The sequence below is a fragment of the Xiphias gladius genome, chromosome 6 (genome assembly GCF_016859285.1).
Source record: "Xiphias gladius isolate SHS-SW01 ecotype Sanya breed wild chromosome 6, ASM1685928v1, whole genome shotgun sequence".
In the NCBI taxonomy this organism is placed as follows: domain Eukaryota; kingdom Metazoa; phylum Chordata; class Actinopteri; order Istiophoriformes; family Xiphiidae; genus Xiphias; species Xiphias gladius.
In genome coordinates, this window is record NC_053405.1 from 7,785,090 (window position 1) to 7,800,391 (window position 15,302).

Here is a 15,302-nt window from a genome sequence, read left to right on the forward strand (position 1 = left end):
AACAAACAGACAAAAAAAGCTTCAAAAGGTCAAAAAGTCCAAAGTGCCAGGTATACACCCATTCTAACCCTGTTTTGAGATTTAAACATGTTTAAATCAGCAAAACAATGAAATTAAAATACAACGCTCTTTTGAATGCAGCAGTATGCAAGCTAAAATAATATTTAGTATCAGGAAACTACAAAATTATTAGATTGTCAGCAAAACTAAGACTGACTGCCCATAAAAACGTTTTCTTTTTTTAGTTGTAGCTTAATTTCACTCTTTACGAATCATATACCTGGTTAGATATCATGTGTAAGATTCACTTTCGACCAACTACAGCTTCACCTTTAATTTGAAAGAACACTAATCTATTTATCTAAAATAACATAACAAAGGACTACAAAAATGGCTTCTGAAAATTGACAGAGGGACCTAAATCAGATAGGTGCCTTAATCTAAGCCTGAGACCTAGAATCTAAGTCTTTCTGGTTATATTATTTCACAGAGGTCTACGCACCTTTACAAGTGTTCCGTATAAACCTGAAATACGTTTAGTGTCAGGGGTGACCGTTAGTGTGACGTTTTTGCCGGATGTTTTGATATCGCGCCGGTGTAGTTCGTTTTGCCGGTGTAGTGACCAGTGGGTCTTCCAGCAGGAAAAAGCGCCAACTTCTGCTGCACCGTCCCGATTGTCAAACGCCTCTGTAAATGGGTCTACAACTGGATATCCCGTGAAATATATTCAATTTCAATCCGGGATGACTCATTCAGGTAAGATTTTTTAAAAAGGTTTGGGCACTGTAGGCGTTTTGAGATTTGTTTTTGTTTTTTCGCTTGAAGTGAACTGTTAGAAACGGCGTGCTGCCTGTTTTCCCCTCACCGCACCGTTTTGACCCAGTTTTGTCGCTGTGCTGTGTGCAAAGTGCTCAACAGCACCGGTTTATTGTTCGCCCTTTGCCGCGTCCTAACGGTAAAAAAAAGACGACGGTTGCCACTGTAGACGGATCTGTTCCGTGTGTTGACGGGGACAATGAAAACAAGAGAGTCACCAGTAAATTAGCATTAGCCAGCTAACATGTTATATAATGCGTTGTTCAGCCGGTAACCGGGTTGGACTTTGTAAACCAGAGGTGTAACGTCAATGTAACGTAGCTGCTTTGGTTGTAGTAACATTACTGGGTCGCATTAACTTAAGTGCGTAGTTTCTTTCGTTTCCGATGAACTCTGATGGCGCCCTTTGAAATTGAACCGTATTTTCCCTTTCTTACCAGTGAGAGGCGCTGTTGCATCTCAGTAGGAAAAGAAAAAAAGAGAGAGAGAGTGAGAGAGGAAAAAAAAAAAAACACACCTTCAAGCTGCCAGAATATAAAGATGCCAGGTCTGCAGGGTGAAAATGTTGTGGCGGCGCTGGGGAGCCCCATCAAGAAGAGTAAACTGTCTCTGAAGTTCTTCCAGAAGAAAGAAACTAAACGGGCTCTGGACTTCTCTGAACCCCAAGCAGATGAACCCAAAACAGCGGAACCGGTGGAGCCCGAGGCAAGGTGGGCCCACGCTGTCAATGTGTGATGTATTTTGGGTTATACAAAGTTCAAGACACTGTTTTTTATCTCCCTGCCTCGTAGGAAGAAGGGTGGGCCTGGCTGGCATGTTTTGGCAACGGAGTGACTGAAAAAACATAACTAGTCATTCTCTTACAGTTTCACTCACACTGTTGCGCTAACTTCACAGCATTTGTGAGGGCATGATAATCGATATGTAGACAGGGATACCTCACATTTTGAGATTTCTAAGCATAAAATGCCAAACATTTCACGGTTCCAGCCTCTCCAGTCTGGGGATTTGCCATTTTTTTTCCCAATCTTATGTTGTAATAAACTGATTACTTTTTGAGTATTAGTCATATACAAAAAACTATTTGAAGAAATCACCTTTGGCTTTGGGAAATCATTATGTTAAATTTTCACTATTTTCGTGATACTTTACTGACCAAACCATTAATTGATTAATCGACGAAAATAATTGGCAAATCAAACAGTTGTTAGTTGCACCCTTTAAAATTCATCCTTATTTCACTTAAATCATTGTCTCTGTGGTCTTGAAAAGCAGGCTCTTCTCATTTATATGATAAATTGACAACTCTTAATTTACTGTGAAAAGGAGAACTAAAAATGGGGTCATAAGCCAGACGACTAATCTTTATATGCAATGGATGCCTTGAAACCCAATCAAGGACCCCTGGAGGTCCTGCAACCCCGTTGTCAGCCATATAAACCTACTAAAATTTGATGTTTGAATGATTATAGGATTAGAGAGTTTAAACTTTTCAATGTGGTAAAAGTATATCAGTAAGCAAACGAAGGTTGTAACATGGGAGTATTGACCCAGAATATTTACGATCAGAGACAGGATGGCGTGATGATACTTGATCTGCTCTACACTCACTCAGAAAAGATGATTCTTTGGGCTGGGTGATACTTATGTATATGGTCAATCAGCTATTAGTGGAATCATATATTTTTGTTATACAAATTCCAGCTTTCAAAGTCAATCACTTTGAACACACTGCAAATAAAAACTATCCATTTAGTCATGTTTTGCTGTATACAGCTCAAGAGTTTGGTTACATGTAGTATGCAACAGTGGATAATGATTGCAACCATTACGCCCAGCCCTAATGACACTACAAGAGTCAAACAAGTAACTAGTAGCTGATGATGTTTAATTTGAGTCTGTTTTCTTCTCTACTGCTCAGCAGCTGTGACCAGGTGGTCCCTGGTCCTTCTCAGTGTCCGGCCTCACCTGGTCTTCTCCTGCCATGTGAGAAGAGAGAGAATGTAGTGCCATTTGTGGGGCTCAACAACCTGGGCAACACCTGCTATTTGAACAGTATCTTACAGGTGGGTCATTAGCAGAGACAGAAATTTTGGCTTAAAATTTTGGCCAATACGGTATCCAATCTCTACAGAGTTGTAGAGAACTCCCAGTGTAGTTTTTTCAGTTTATTCGGTTCAGGAGTTTCACAAAAATGCTTAGGCACAACACCTAAGTCTAATAATGGTAAGGAAACCCCTGATATAATTTAACGAGTCATAATATACACCAATTTGGCAGTTTATTACCTACACCTAGATCAAACTAATGTGGTCCAACAGTTCTGCAATAAATCCTACCTTCATGACACTTATAATGTTCAGTTTTTGATGAAACGGGTTTAGAGAGGTGCTTATTCAACTTTATGGTCATTTTAGAGGCTGCAGTTTGTGGTGCTGTTGAATTGTATTGCCCTTATATGGACAGGTGTTTGTAATATTTTGTCCACACCATTTATGCCAATGAACTGTTGTATTAGACTGCATTAATTTTAGCCAGGTTTACCTAATAATTTGCAAACAGACTGTATATAAATTGGTTATCTATGACTTTCCCTGTCACTAAAAATACTACTGGGCATTGACACTGCACACAGACACACTGAAGCGTTTGGAATAGTGGACAAAACCGTGTCCTCTGTGGCTGATGTAGAACAGCTAAAGCCTGGAGATAAGAGGCTGCTCCACAGCATTCCGTGTCCTCGTGACTGTGACATAGTGTGTGTTCAGATTTTATTCTCGCACTGTAGCTTATCTGTTGTGGCAGCGTTTGGATGTGAAGAGGAAGGCGAGACAGTCACTGGAGGTTTTATCACACATTCAGGCACTTGTATGATCTCCTCTGCAGCACCTGTTTAAATAAGGTTTCCGTAACCATGGGGTCATATTTCATCTTTTGTTTGGAACTCAAGGGATGTTTCCCTTGCAGAGGTAAATAAATACAGTGTGCATTAGGACAACTCTTCCTTTAGGCCAGTGGTGAGACAATAGGGTAGGTTGCGTTTAATGGTTAATTAATGACATCATTAGGAGTTATTGTTACATGCTGCTTGGAAGTACTGACAAAAATGTGATATAAATGTCAGTAAATTCATGCACTTTTAAAATAATGCTGGGCCTCACCACCCTCTTTTGGTTTTCACCGCTACCTTTAATGATTTGGTCAGTATGACCGTGAAACAGGTAATAAATTGAATAGTGTGTTTTATTAAAAATGTTTTTGAAAAGTCTTTTAGGTTAAACTTGGTGAACCCTCCTGAAACCCTGTTGTAATTATCATTCACAGACAACAACTTTCAAAATTGACCCTGGATTTTCAAAAATGAACAATGTCACAATTCAGGTTTTTTCAAGGAAAAAACGTAAATGACTATTATTGTTCCTGCACAAGTTCAAAATGTGTTACTTGTCTTCCATGAGACCATAAGCAGTGACAAGTGTTCACAAAGTTTCATTTTTGAGTTATCTATACGGATGGATTCCTTGTAAAGAAGTCAAGATAAAAATATGATGACTAATCTCGTTTGTATCTGGTTCCTCCTGCAGGTTCTCTACCACTGTCCAGGACTCAGAGGAGGCATAAAGAAACTGTACAACCTCTCTAAAAGAAAAGACAAACCAAAGGAAGAAACTGATAAAAGTGAAGAGGTTGGTGCAATACAAATAACATTTTTATTTTATAAAATTTACATTGGCAAAGAGTGGCTTCAGGAAGGACGGCAAACTTTGGTGAACACCGCCCATTAAGAATTGTAAGCTTTGCACGAGTTATTTCAGGGCTATTGTGCAATGTAGTGTAATCAAATACAAGTATTCCTGTTACTGTGTCCAGACCTTCCAAGCTATTCAACTGTTTTATCTCTGCACCCACATTCTCAGCAGTCAGAAGGTGTAGCTGAGTCCTTGCCGGCACATATCGAGCTCCTTGGAAGCTTCAGCAGTCTGATAACATCAGTGGAGCAGCTGCAGTCCAGCTTCCTGCTCAGCCCTGACAGCTTCAGTGAAGGAGAGCTCGCCACACCGCCTCGTAAAATACTACACACCCTCAGGTGACAATACGGTCATTTGGAATAATTGATTTTACACAAATTACTGTTCAAATCGTACATTGAAATAGAAATCTGTAGTTTATTTCTAACTGTATTGATGAGTTGTTGTTTTTTTAAAGTTGAAAATTTAGTCCTAAATCACTTTTGTCTGTTCAAGACATACCATTACATATGAACAGAAATTTGACCTGTTGTTACCTTAAATCTACCTTATTAAATAATAATTTTAAATAAATAAATCTGTCAGATTATTATTATTATCGTTTAATTATTATTATTTAAAGTAGAACGCTTACTGTTATCTCAATATGTATTAATGTTTATTTGGCACTGAATTACCAGTAACAGTTTTAAAGCACCCAGGTGTGTTTTAGTAATGTATTTATTATCTTTTGGCTTAATTTATTGTAAATTCCAAAATTCAAGAGCCTATGTTGATAATGTGGACATGTGCTTAATCTGTTTGACCAACAGTCAAAAAACAATATATATAAACAATTATATGTATTATAATTTGATTTAATTTATACTGAAATGAAATATGTCTGATTATCTGACTAGTAATCTTTTTTTCAATCAACTAATTGTGTTGTTTCTCATGTGTGTTGCAGGCAACTGAACCCCATGTATGAAGGCTATCTTCAGCATGATGCCCAAGAGGTGCTGCAGTGCATCCTGGGATATATCCAGGAGGCCTGTGACACCATCAGGAAAGAGCAGGAGCTGGAGACGGAGGATGATGATGTGACAGAAGTCAAAATTGAGAATGGTGTCCATGTGTGCTCCAGCAGCTCTGCAACAGAATCCAAAACTCCCACAGAAGAGGGCCGCCACGTCAGCGGCAAGAGAAAGAGTGACACTGAGGTTGGAAATGCCAAGAAGAAGCCAAAATCTGTCAAGTCCAAGAAATCTGATGTGGAGGAAGACAGCATTAGCAGAAACAAACCCCTCACTCGCTCCAAAAGGAAGTCCTCCAGTGACATCACCGTGGACATCAGCCAGAATAAAGATGCAGAAGAAGAGGAAGGGATGAAGAAACTAAATGAGGATGAAGGAGGGAGCGACGATGAGGGGAAAGGTGAGAAGACATCTAAAGAGGCGGATGGGAAGAGGAAGAAAAGAGCAAAGCTGAGCTGGTTGAGGCCTTCTGGGAAACAGCCGAGTATTTTCTCCAAGTTCCGCAGCGTGGGGAAGATCAGCTCCACGACTGTGAAGAACCAAAACAAGCCAGAGCAGGAGAACGGAAAGGGTGATGAACAAAGTCAGGACGAGAAGAGCAGTGATGAGAGATCACCACAAAACATGGCTGAGGACAAGACAGCAATGCAACATCAAGGTATGAGATGATTACTGTTATTACAGGGACAGTTTTAGGAGAGAAGGAAATAACTTTCTTTTAATAGAAATGAATACAAACGGTCAATTATTCCTGCTGGAGGAGATTGAGGATTCATAGTTAAAGTGATCATAAAGCGACTGGTTAAAATTGATTAAAAATACTTAGGCATCAAGAAGTCGTACTTAACTATGATTCTAGAGATTTTCCATTTCATTTTCATCCATGAATAAATTTGTTTTTGTAGTCTTTAAACGAAGTCTCAAGGAACAAGGTGTGTAAAAGTGACTTAGCAAAGCAAAACCTGTTCTGTGTTATTATCTCTCAGGCTGTAAATGGTCTTTTAGATTATTTATTACATTATTACAAAACTACTTTCAAGCTACTAAAATGGAAGAGAGTAACAGAGAAAGAAGAGAAGAAAGGGAAGATGATGATGAATTTAACCTCTGCCCTGGTCAATGACACAGCATCACCATGTGACCGCAGACATAAAACACGACAGGTCACTCAGCCATGTCTTTGTTTGTTTCTGTTGTATTTAGAGGGCCTGGACCTGATGGAGCGCTTGTTCCAGGGCCGTCTGGTTCTGAGGACTCGTTGTCTGGAGTGTGAGAGCTTCACGGAGAGGAGAGAGGACTTCCAGGACATCAGTGTCCCGGTGCTCGATGACCAACCCGGCAGCCCAGATGATCTCTCAGAGGGTGAGGATTTTTACAGCTACCATTTATGCAACAACTCTTTACTCTCTTGGGTCTAAAAACAGAAGTCCCCGTGCCGTAATTCATTGAAAACCTTTAGGTAAATGGGAGGATAATCATTAACAAAAAACTGCACAGTCCAAACACACACAAACATAAAAATCCAGCTCACCTTTTTTTTTTTTTTCAAGCTTTTATTTGCACTGTCACCATCCTGCAAAATAAAATTGGAAGGGAATTTTGTCTTGAACATCCAGAAAAACCTGCCCTCGGCAAGTTTAAATGACAGAAAAATGTCACATCATCAGTGTGTACACCCTTTGGCTTTCTTTCAGGTCACAAAGCGGGTGAAAAATAATAATATAATAAATTTAATCTCTCTTACCAGTCTCTCCAGACCCAAAACCGGAGCTGAAGACTCTGAAATGGGCCATCGCCCAGTTTGCTTCAGTGGAGCGCATCGTCGGGGAAGACAAATACTTCTGTGAGACCTGCCATCATTACACAGAGGCTGAGAGAAGTCTGCTGTTTGACAAAACTCCTGAAGTGATCACCATTCATCTGAAGCGCTTCTCTGCCAACAGTTTAGAGTGAGTTGATGAACTGCCGACACACGTGCCGTTTACTGTTCAAATTTCCGTTCATTTCAGTTGGTTTTTTTTTAAAGATCTTTCAGTATTATTTTATTCCAAAATATTGCAGAGTCATTGAGGTTGAAAGTTTGTAAGTGACCTTGGCAAAAAAGTTTGACAAACTGTTTAGCACAAAGTACACCGACTGGAGCTTTCTCCCTCCAGGTCTAACGTAAATCTAGAAAATTTACAGTACGTGGACCTTGTGCTAAGAGTTTTCTGATATTTTTTGTCCAACTGCAGCTTCAGGTCTGCCCATCAGTTAACTCCTGTTGATCACAGAGTATAAACTCTGTGTGTCTTAGTTCATTTGAATGTAAAATCAGCTTACCCCCCTTTCCTTTGGAGGATACAAAAGTCTGTTAAAATAGATTTTTTTTCCAACCCAATTTTAAGTCTCACTGCCTCCAAAAGTTGTATATCTTGCTGCACATAGACACTGTTCCCTGCTGTTTACAGTAAACAGGATCCTTTTGTGATGAAGACAGCGCAGAGAAAGCTTCTGCTAATATAAAGTGAAGAGGAAAATATAGAGAAAATGCCAGTGGACCTGACAGTTATCAGACTAGTTACACATTAGTTACATTATTTGTATACAGTAGTAATAGTATTGGTTTGTTTTCTCACATTGGCACCAAAATTCTAATCAAACATGCATCAGAGAAGCACTGTTCATATACTTTTCTCATACTGTTAAATTGAGATCAAGCTTGGTGTTACACACGAGTAGAACAGGAAAAGTCTCATGCAACTGCTCAGTTTCTCTCTGAAATGCAACGACATGATAGTAAAAGACTTGTGATACGCATCCCTATTATATTTATAGTGATATTAACTCATCTCCCCGTTTCTTTTCCTCCTAGACTGGACCCGTATGCAGGCCTCTCTAAAGTGAACACTCCCTTGCAGACTCCTTTGACCTTGTCTCTGGAGGAGTGGTGCACCCGTCCCTCGTCCACTAAAGGCCAACACTATCAGCTGTTTGCTGTGGTCATGCACAGTGGCGTCACCATCAGCAGCGGCCACTACACCGCCTACATCCGCATGTCTGATCTGAAAGATGTGACGCTCTCGCTGCAGGACGGAAAAGAAACGGAAAAGGAGGAAGAGGAGGAGAAGGAAAGGCAAGAGGGAACACAGGTGAAAGATGAAGTTCTGGAATACGATGACGGAGAGGTGTCTTTCAGCCTGAATGCAAGGGGACAGAGAGGTGCAAGTTTGGCTAGCAGCAAAACGGGGGGCAAAAAGCTGTCCGAGGGAGGGGTCGGGCTCTTGGGGGGCCAGAGGAGTTTGTCCAGTTATGAGCTTGGTAACAGCAGCAGCAAACACGCAGATAAAGCAGCCAGCAGTGGAGCAACAGAGGGATCTAAACGGAGAAAAACTATCAACGATCTGGGCCAAAATACTGATGCCGGACTTAAAAAGGAGCCTGAGGCAGGACAGGAGGCATCAGTGACTTCCTGCGGTGGGGTTGGGGCCACGGAGCAGCAGGCTTTGGACAACCTGCTGGAATACGAAGGCAAGTGGCTGCTGTTTGATGACTCTGAGGTGCGCTTGTTTGAGGAGGAGGATTTCCTGCGAGCCTGCTCTCCGGAGACGTGCTCCTCATCAACACCTTACCTGCTGTTCTACAGAAGGATGCCTGAACCTGGACACTAACGTGACCACCAGGACTGCTGTTAACTCAGGGGGTTGTGCCAGTCAGACTTTTTGGCAGCTGAGCGCTGAGAAAAAAAAGACTTGTATTTTGCAATACTACAGTGGGCTGCCATATTAGAACCTGAACTGAGGTTACTTTTCAGCGCAGAATCCATCTGGGGCCGAGACGGTTTACACCTTCTCACGGACTCCGGTGGTCAAAGTCTTATTATAGAAATACCTAGACAAATGGGGATATAATTTTCTACGTGCCAGGGATGACAGGGAGACTTTTTTTTTTTTTGTACAGGGTCTTTTTGCTGTCTGTACGATTATTTCTTTGATACTGTCATTGTCTATACCATGTCCTCCTTTTTTTGTTTTTTCAGTCATTGAGTTTGTATGGTTACTTTTTACAAAATGGAAAAAGCACTTTTAAACTAAAATTTCGGAAAAATGTCTTTTTTCTAACTAAAATTTTTTCTATGCTCTATTCAATTGGATTTACAGCAGACTTTGTCAGTGCAGTGTAATCAGGCAGATTACGCAACCTTAAAAGCCAAATGAAACACACAAATCCTCTCTATTCACACACTGAAGCAATGCAGAAATTTTCTCAGAAAAACCTTTGCCCACCTCTCATACCAACCTCTTAGAAAGTTTTTCCTCTGCACAGATCACTTGTTCTCAAGTTTACACACACAACCATAAACACATTTTTGTATATTTCAAGCCCGACATTTATGCCATCTATGCTGGTGAAAACTACAGAGTTGGACTGATTTACAAGCCACAATACCGGCAGATATAAAACACACCAAAAATGTTGAGTATCTAATATATAACAAGCTTTTACATAGTTTGTCGGTACTGCTAATACTCAAGTAGTTTATGGAGGGTGCAGAGTTTCTCACTTAGCTGTCAAGGTGACAATAAAACTTAAATAAAAACTTCTGTTTCTTCAGTAAGCTATCGGGTTTTGAAAGACCGCCTCGTTCATCTTTTCATATCTAATCTAGCGTGTAACAAATCAGGTTCGAAATCTGGGTGTTATTTAAAGGGTTAGTTCCTTATATTCAGTCCATTACTTCAGCTGTACTTGAGTTTTATGCGGTGAGGAAAAGGGTCAGAGATGAGAGGGTTTACAGTAGCGCTGCAACTAAGTTATTTTCTTAAGTAATCTGATAGTCGTTCTGTTTATAAAATGCTGAAAAATTCCCATTGAAATTTCCCAAAGCGACATCTTCAAGTGTCTTGTTTTGTTTCACCAACAGTCCAAAACCCAAAGATACTCAGTTTACTGTCATAGAAGACTAAAGAAACCAGAGAAATTTTAAAAGCTTTTCTTTCTAAAATGAATCAAAACAATTAATCATCAAAATAGTTGCCAATTAATTTTACCGTTGATTGACTAAATGGTTAATTGACCAATCGTCGCAGCTCTAGTTTAAACACATACAGAGCAAATCCCCAACCAGTGAGACTCTGAATCCCACAGCATAGTAGTGTTTTTGATTTTGTTTCGTTTTTTCAAGAAAAGGATATTAGAAAGTACAATACAAAACAAGTGAGCAGTGCACACAGACGGATTTATAAGGCCTAAACAGGTTTGAAAGAAACCAAATCCAGAATCTCAAGTACAACCAATCTTTTTAAGACACGTCTGATCGGTATAGATTCAATTACTTGCTAGCAGTTTATATTAATCATGTGAACTGTAGCTGAGAGCAAACTAACGGCTGAATTGTCTTTCTTATTGAGACCTACTAGCCAAAATGATGAGGATGTTCTCCACTAAAAAAAAAAAAGATGGAGAAAATTATGAAAGATTAAAAAAATTAAATTGACATAAACTCCATATTTTGCTCAGTATGATGTGTGCTTAAGAATCTGTCCTGTGAATGCTCAATTATTGACATTACCGTTGATTGCAACTTGAATTTGTTGTGCCCTAATTCATTGATTTCTTATTGATATTCCATTGCTCTGCGTGTGGAAAATGGTCATAAGGTATCGGGAGTTTGAAATATTCAGTAAAGGTGACATTGTTCATCTGGGGTTCAGAAAAGTGTCTACAAGTCCAATCACTGTTTCAGGGATTGACTCCGTTCTAATTTAGCTGTGTTCATGAGTAATACATTGTGAGCCATATTCAGTTATTTCACTATAAATCAAGTAGTAAATATAAATCAAATATAGAACTGGGGAAAGGTTTCCAAGGCCAAGTTTTTGGTATAGAACAAAATGCTTTCAGACTTGGTTTAATGTAACATTAAACCAGCCCTGATAAGTGTGTCCCTTAAAATGTACCTCATTCCAGCTGTAATTCTATTAACGTTGGCAGGTTTTTACTATAAGCAATAAAGTTTTTACCTCGACATGTCCTCTCTGTTGATCCTTTTCATTGCTGCCAACCATTACTTTCTCTTATTCACATCCTACTTTTTTTGTTGTCTTGATTTGTCCCCAACATAACTTTAATCCTACATAAACAAAACACAAAAATAACACAGTGAGGGAGCAAGAAAATGACCAGTTTTCACAAACTGAACATTAAAATATTTATTTAGTAAAATATTTAAAATAAACAAAACAAAACTACATAAAATTATACAAGGATGTTTAAAGTACCTAACTTTAAAACATTGTTGCTTCAACTAAAAATGATAATAAAGCATCATGATAAATAACGGTACCATTTTTTGCATGTTTTCTTTTTTTTTCTTTTTTTTTTTTTTACTCCCCCCCGTTCTGCATTACATAAACTTTCAAGTTGTAAAATGCATTGCTAGACCGTAATAAAAAAGTGCACACATGAAATTGAATACAGATTTTTTGACACATCGTACATAATCAAAAAGACACCTTGACTTTTAAAATCGTACCTTTTCTGCAGTCACTTGTCAAAATGTGGGGTTTTGGCACTTTAATAAACAAATAATGGGATCTCGGAGCATTCTTCACATTCTGTGTTTGATCACTTTACAGCCAGCAGAATTCTGTTGGTTTAAAGAGCGTAGGCTCACATTATTAGCGTTTTTTTTTTAAGGTAGGATAGGGACAAATACTAACACTTGTTCCCCTACTGTAACAAATGGCCAGCAAAGAAAACTCTAAATGCCAAGGTATCCCTTTAATCTTTAAGATCCACTTGTTCGTCCCTCTGATTGTGTAACAGTTCGTCTGTAAACAAATTAAGACACTGGAATGACGTACCAAGCCGCAACACTTTTAGCCTTTCTTTTAGCTCAGTCTTAGAAACACCGACCAACTTTGAAGAGACACTCCTATTTACACATGAGAATAAATTAATATTGCAATTTCTGTCGTGTGTGTGTGTGGGTGTCTGTGTGTCTGTATTCTCTTCATCTTCAAATGTCAAGCTTGCGAAGACTCATTCGGCTGAAGGAATCTCTGGAGATTGAGAGAAAATGGTGATGGAGAGATTAAAAAGATTTTATTTACAACAGGAAAAAGATGGGATTTTCAACTCTTTGAAGCACTAATCTGATCTTTTCATTGAACAACCGGTTAATCTGGAGCATTGACTGGATTTACATCCTAATGATTTTGGCATTATTTAGGCTGGTTTATCTGCTGCCATTTCTACTAAATCTAACTTGCGAGGACAATAAGATTTTGAGCCTGAACCGAGACTGAAATGTCCAGAAGGAGACTCAGTGGTACTTTCCTCCAAAGGTTAAAAAGTTAGCATAATCATTGATATCAATGATTACGCTAACTTTGCAGGGTTCCCACAATTTTTTTTACACAATTTTCCATTATTAAGTGGTACACTGTTATTAATTCTTGATTTGTTAGGGACTGGGGCTTGGTTTCCTCCACTGTGGGGCTTGAAGTGATTAACTGATTAAACGCACTGTCTTGCTGTAAATATCCCGATTAATTTTTCTTTTCTGGAATACAGCTCTAACATGCCCTGATATTCCAGAAATTCAACGAAAAGTGGAAACTACACACATTACACAAACACGGAACATTGGGATTAAAACAGCATCACAAAACGTCATCTGAAAGAGCCAAACTACCTTGTCAAGCTGTCCGTTTGCTGCATGATTTTACAGAAGATAAAACAAAGGCTGATTTAATTTAACATCCACAGCATATTATCTACACCCACACCTGCTCATTCTCTCTCACACAAAGGGACAGTGCCCCTGTTCAGTCCTACCTGTGTGAGTTGACCTGCAGTACAGGTTTATAAAGCTGAGGGATCTTGCGGTTGATGAGGGGCTGCAGCGCCTCCTTCAGCCGGTGGTAATTCCTCTCCAGCTCTCTCTGGTACTCTTTCTGGTCCGGACCAATCAGGCTCTTGTTCTTACGCAGGGCATCTTCACACCTTTGGCAGAGCAATCCGTCAAATACTGTCATATAGATTCAGTACGACCCTTTGTCTGTTTTCGTAAGGGCAGCAGTTAGATGCCAAAAAAGCTTGCTAGATGGAGAATCTTTGCTTTGCTCATTGTTTTGAGGCAAAGTTTACTGGAGCATTTGCTCGTGTTAACACTGTAATCTACAGGCGGATTTCAAAGTCCATTTTTCAGCCAACTGTGGAATCATTAGTCAAAGTAGCCATTAGAATAGGCAAGTGCTCGCTTTTGCACAGGAGTCAACATAAACCCAAGGAATGTCCTAATATCAGCAGCAGGTATATGACTTATCATATTGCAATGATAATCAAAATATCCTTTTCTATTAATTATAATGTCAGTTTCTTATCATTTCGAGAAATGGATCACATGATTGTGAGACTGTTTTCTCATAAAACTTGTCTTTCAGATTAAATCTCGTGTCCCTCAAACAAATTTCTAAGATGCTGTTAACAGGTATACAGTTAATCATCCACAGTCCATACCTCTTGGTGAAGTCTTTGAAGCAGAGCCGTAGCTTATTGTGGTGTCTGTACAGTTTTGGGTCACTGGGGATTTCTGACAGGAACACCTGAGCCACCTCCAAAGGACCCTGAAAAAAACAGAGATGCAAAAAACAGAGATTTCTTATCAATCTATAGGTTCAGTATTTGGTCTTTGTAATAATGGTTTTGCAACTCAGAACTATATTTGTTGTCAGATACACCAGACATCTTGAAGCCTTACCTGGTTGACAGTTGTACCAACTGATCCCTGTAGGACCATCTGCAGCATCTTCGCATCAGCAGGGTCCTGGTGGGTGGCAAAAGCCAGCTCCTGAGTCTTCTTTTGCATGTCCTCTATTGCCACCTCAATGGGTGTGGAAATAATCTGGAAAATGGCAGAAAGACGAGTGGTTTTAGTATTCAGGGAGATCACTAAGTTACAGCCCCCCTCCTAACCTTGAATTCTTCCTTACACAGATAAGTTTTTGTTGTTTTATGATAAAAGTATAAAAAAACAAATTGAAAAGTAGTACTTCCATGAACTTGTTGAAAAACATTCACTTACTTCCTCTTTGTGGATGATGTTGATCCGTGTCTTGATATAAGGGAAAGCGTGGGAGGAAGTGAGGATGGTCTTGCGTTTGAACTGTTCATGAAGGTCCCCATGTGCCCGCCCATCCAGGGTGAAAGGCGTGCAGTACACAAAACGTCGCAAGTTGTAGTTCTTGTCAAAGTAGGTGATGCGGTCCTTCATTTCATATGTGTCAAAGTACGGCTCTACATATGTGATCTGGACGAATGCCTGCAGGAAGAAAGATGGTTTAGTTTTTAGGTCGTGTTTCTACTGTTCTGTTGGATATTCAGACTAACAGTTTGACTAAAATCAATGTCAGCAGCCATTTATCCACCAATATGGACACTCTGCCCAATAATCCACCTTATTTGGGTCCAGCTTGCACTTGTCCACTGGGTTGGAATCCTTAATGACTTCTACCTGGTCCTCTCCAAATCGCTCCCCATAGAAACCCTGAGAAGAAATACAGCACAAGGTCTCATTAGGTTTTCTTGAAAGCCATTCTTTTTTAAATATAAGTGTTTGGATAAGAAATGTGACATCAAAACCTTTATTTGGGTCTTGGGAGATATTATAGGAACATCACATGTAACTCAAAAATAACTGTTTGGCTTTGTACCACCAAATACATGATTTTATAAT

At 39.4% G+C, this 15,302-nt stretch overlaps 2 protein-coding genes across 21 annotated transcripts in view; one reads left to right on the forward strand and one right to left on the reverse strand.

Annotated features, from left to right (window-relative positions):
* The first annotated feature begins 427 nt into the window (after positions 1 to 427).
* On the forward strand, positions 428 to 11,588 carry usp1 (ubiquitin specific peptidase 1). Of its 2 annotated transcripts, none has more exons than XM_040128495.1 (9): positions 428 to 756; positions 1,257 to 1,526; positions 2,738 to 2,882; positions 4,401 to 4,502; positions 4,734 to 4,903; positions 5,515 to 6,239; positions 6,785 to 6,943; positions 7,329 to 7,530; positions 8,436 to 11,588. In XM_040128495.1, the coding sequence occupies exons 2-9, from the start codon at positions 1,357 to 1,359 to the stop codon at positions 9,229 to 9,231; spliced, it is 2,469 nt and encodes an 822-aa protein (XP_039984429.1). In that variant the 5' UTR covers positions 428 to 756; positions 1,257 to 1,356; the 3' UTR covers positions 9,232 to 11,588. The 2 variants fall into 2 exon arrangements, with proteins under 2 accessions (XP_039984429.1, XP_039984430.1); XM_040128496.1 differs by having other exon boundaries at positions 2,741 to 2,882.
* Positions 11,589 to 11,668: 80 nt separating this feature from the next.
* Positions 11,669 to 15,302, reverse strand: part of dock7 (dedicator of cytokinesis 7) — a 51,778-nt gene continuing 48,144 nt past the window's right edge. For all 19 annotated transcript variants that reach the window (XM_040128476.1, XM_040128475.1, XM_040128486.1 and 16 more), the window contains 6 exons: positions 15,024 to 15,113; positions 14,652 to 14,888; positions 14,328 to 14,471; positions 14,087 to 14,193; positions 13,403 to 13,570; positions 11,669 to 12,624 (listed from right to left, as the gene is read on the reverse strand). In XM_040128476.1, coding sequence (XP_039984410.1) covers positions 12,582 to 12,624; positions 13,403 to 13,570; positions 14,087 to 14,193; positions 14,328 to 14,471; positions 14,652 to 14,888; positions 15,024 to 15,113 — 789 coding nt within the window. In that variant the 3' untranslated portion in view covers positions 11,669 to 12,581. The remainder of the gene's footprint in view (positions 12,625 to 13,402; positions 13,571 to 14,086; positions 14,194 to 14,327; positions 14,472 to 14,651; positions 14,889 to 15,023; positions 15,114 to 15,302) is intronic.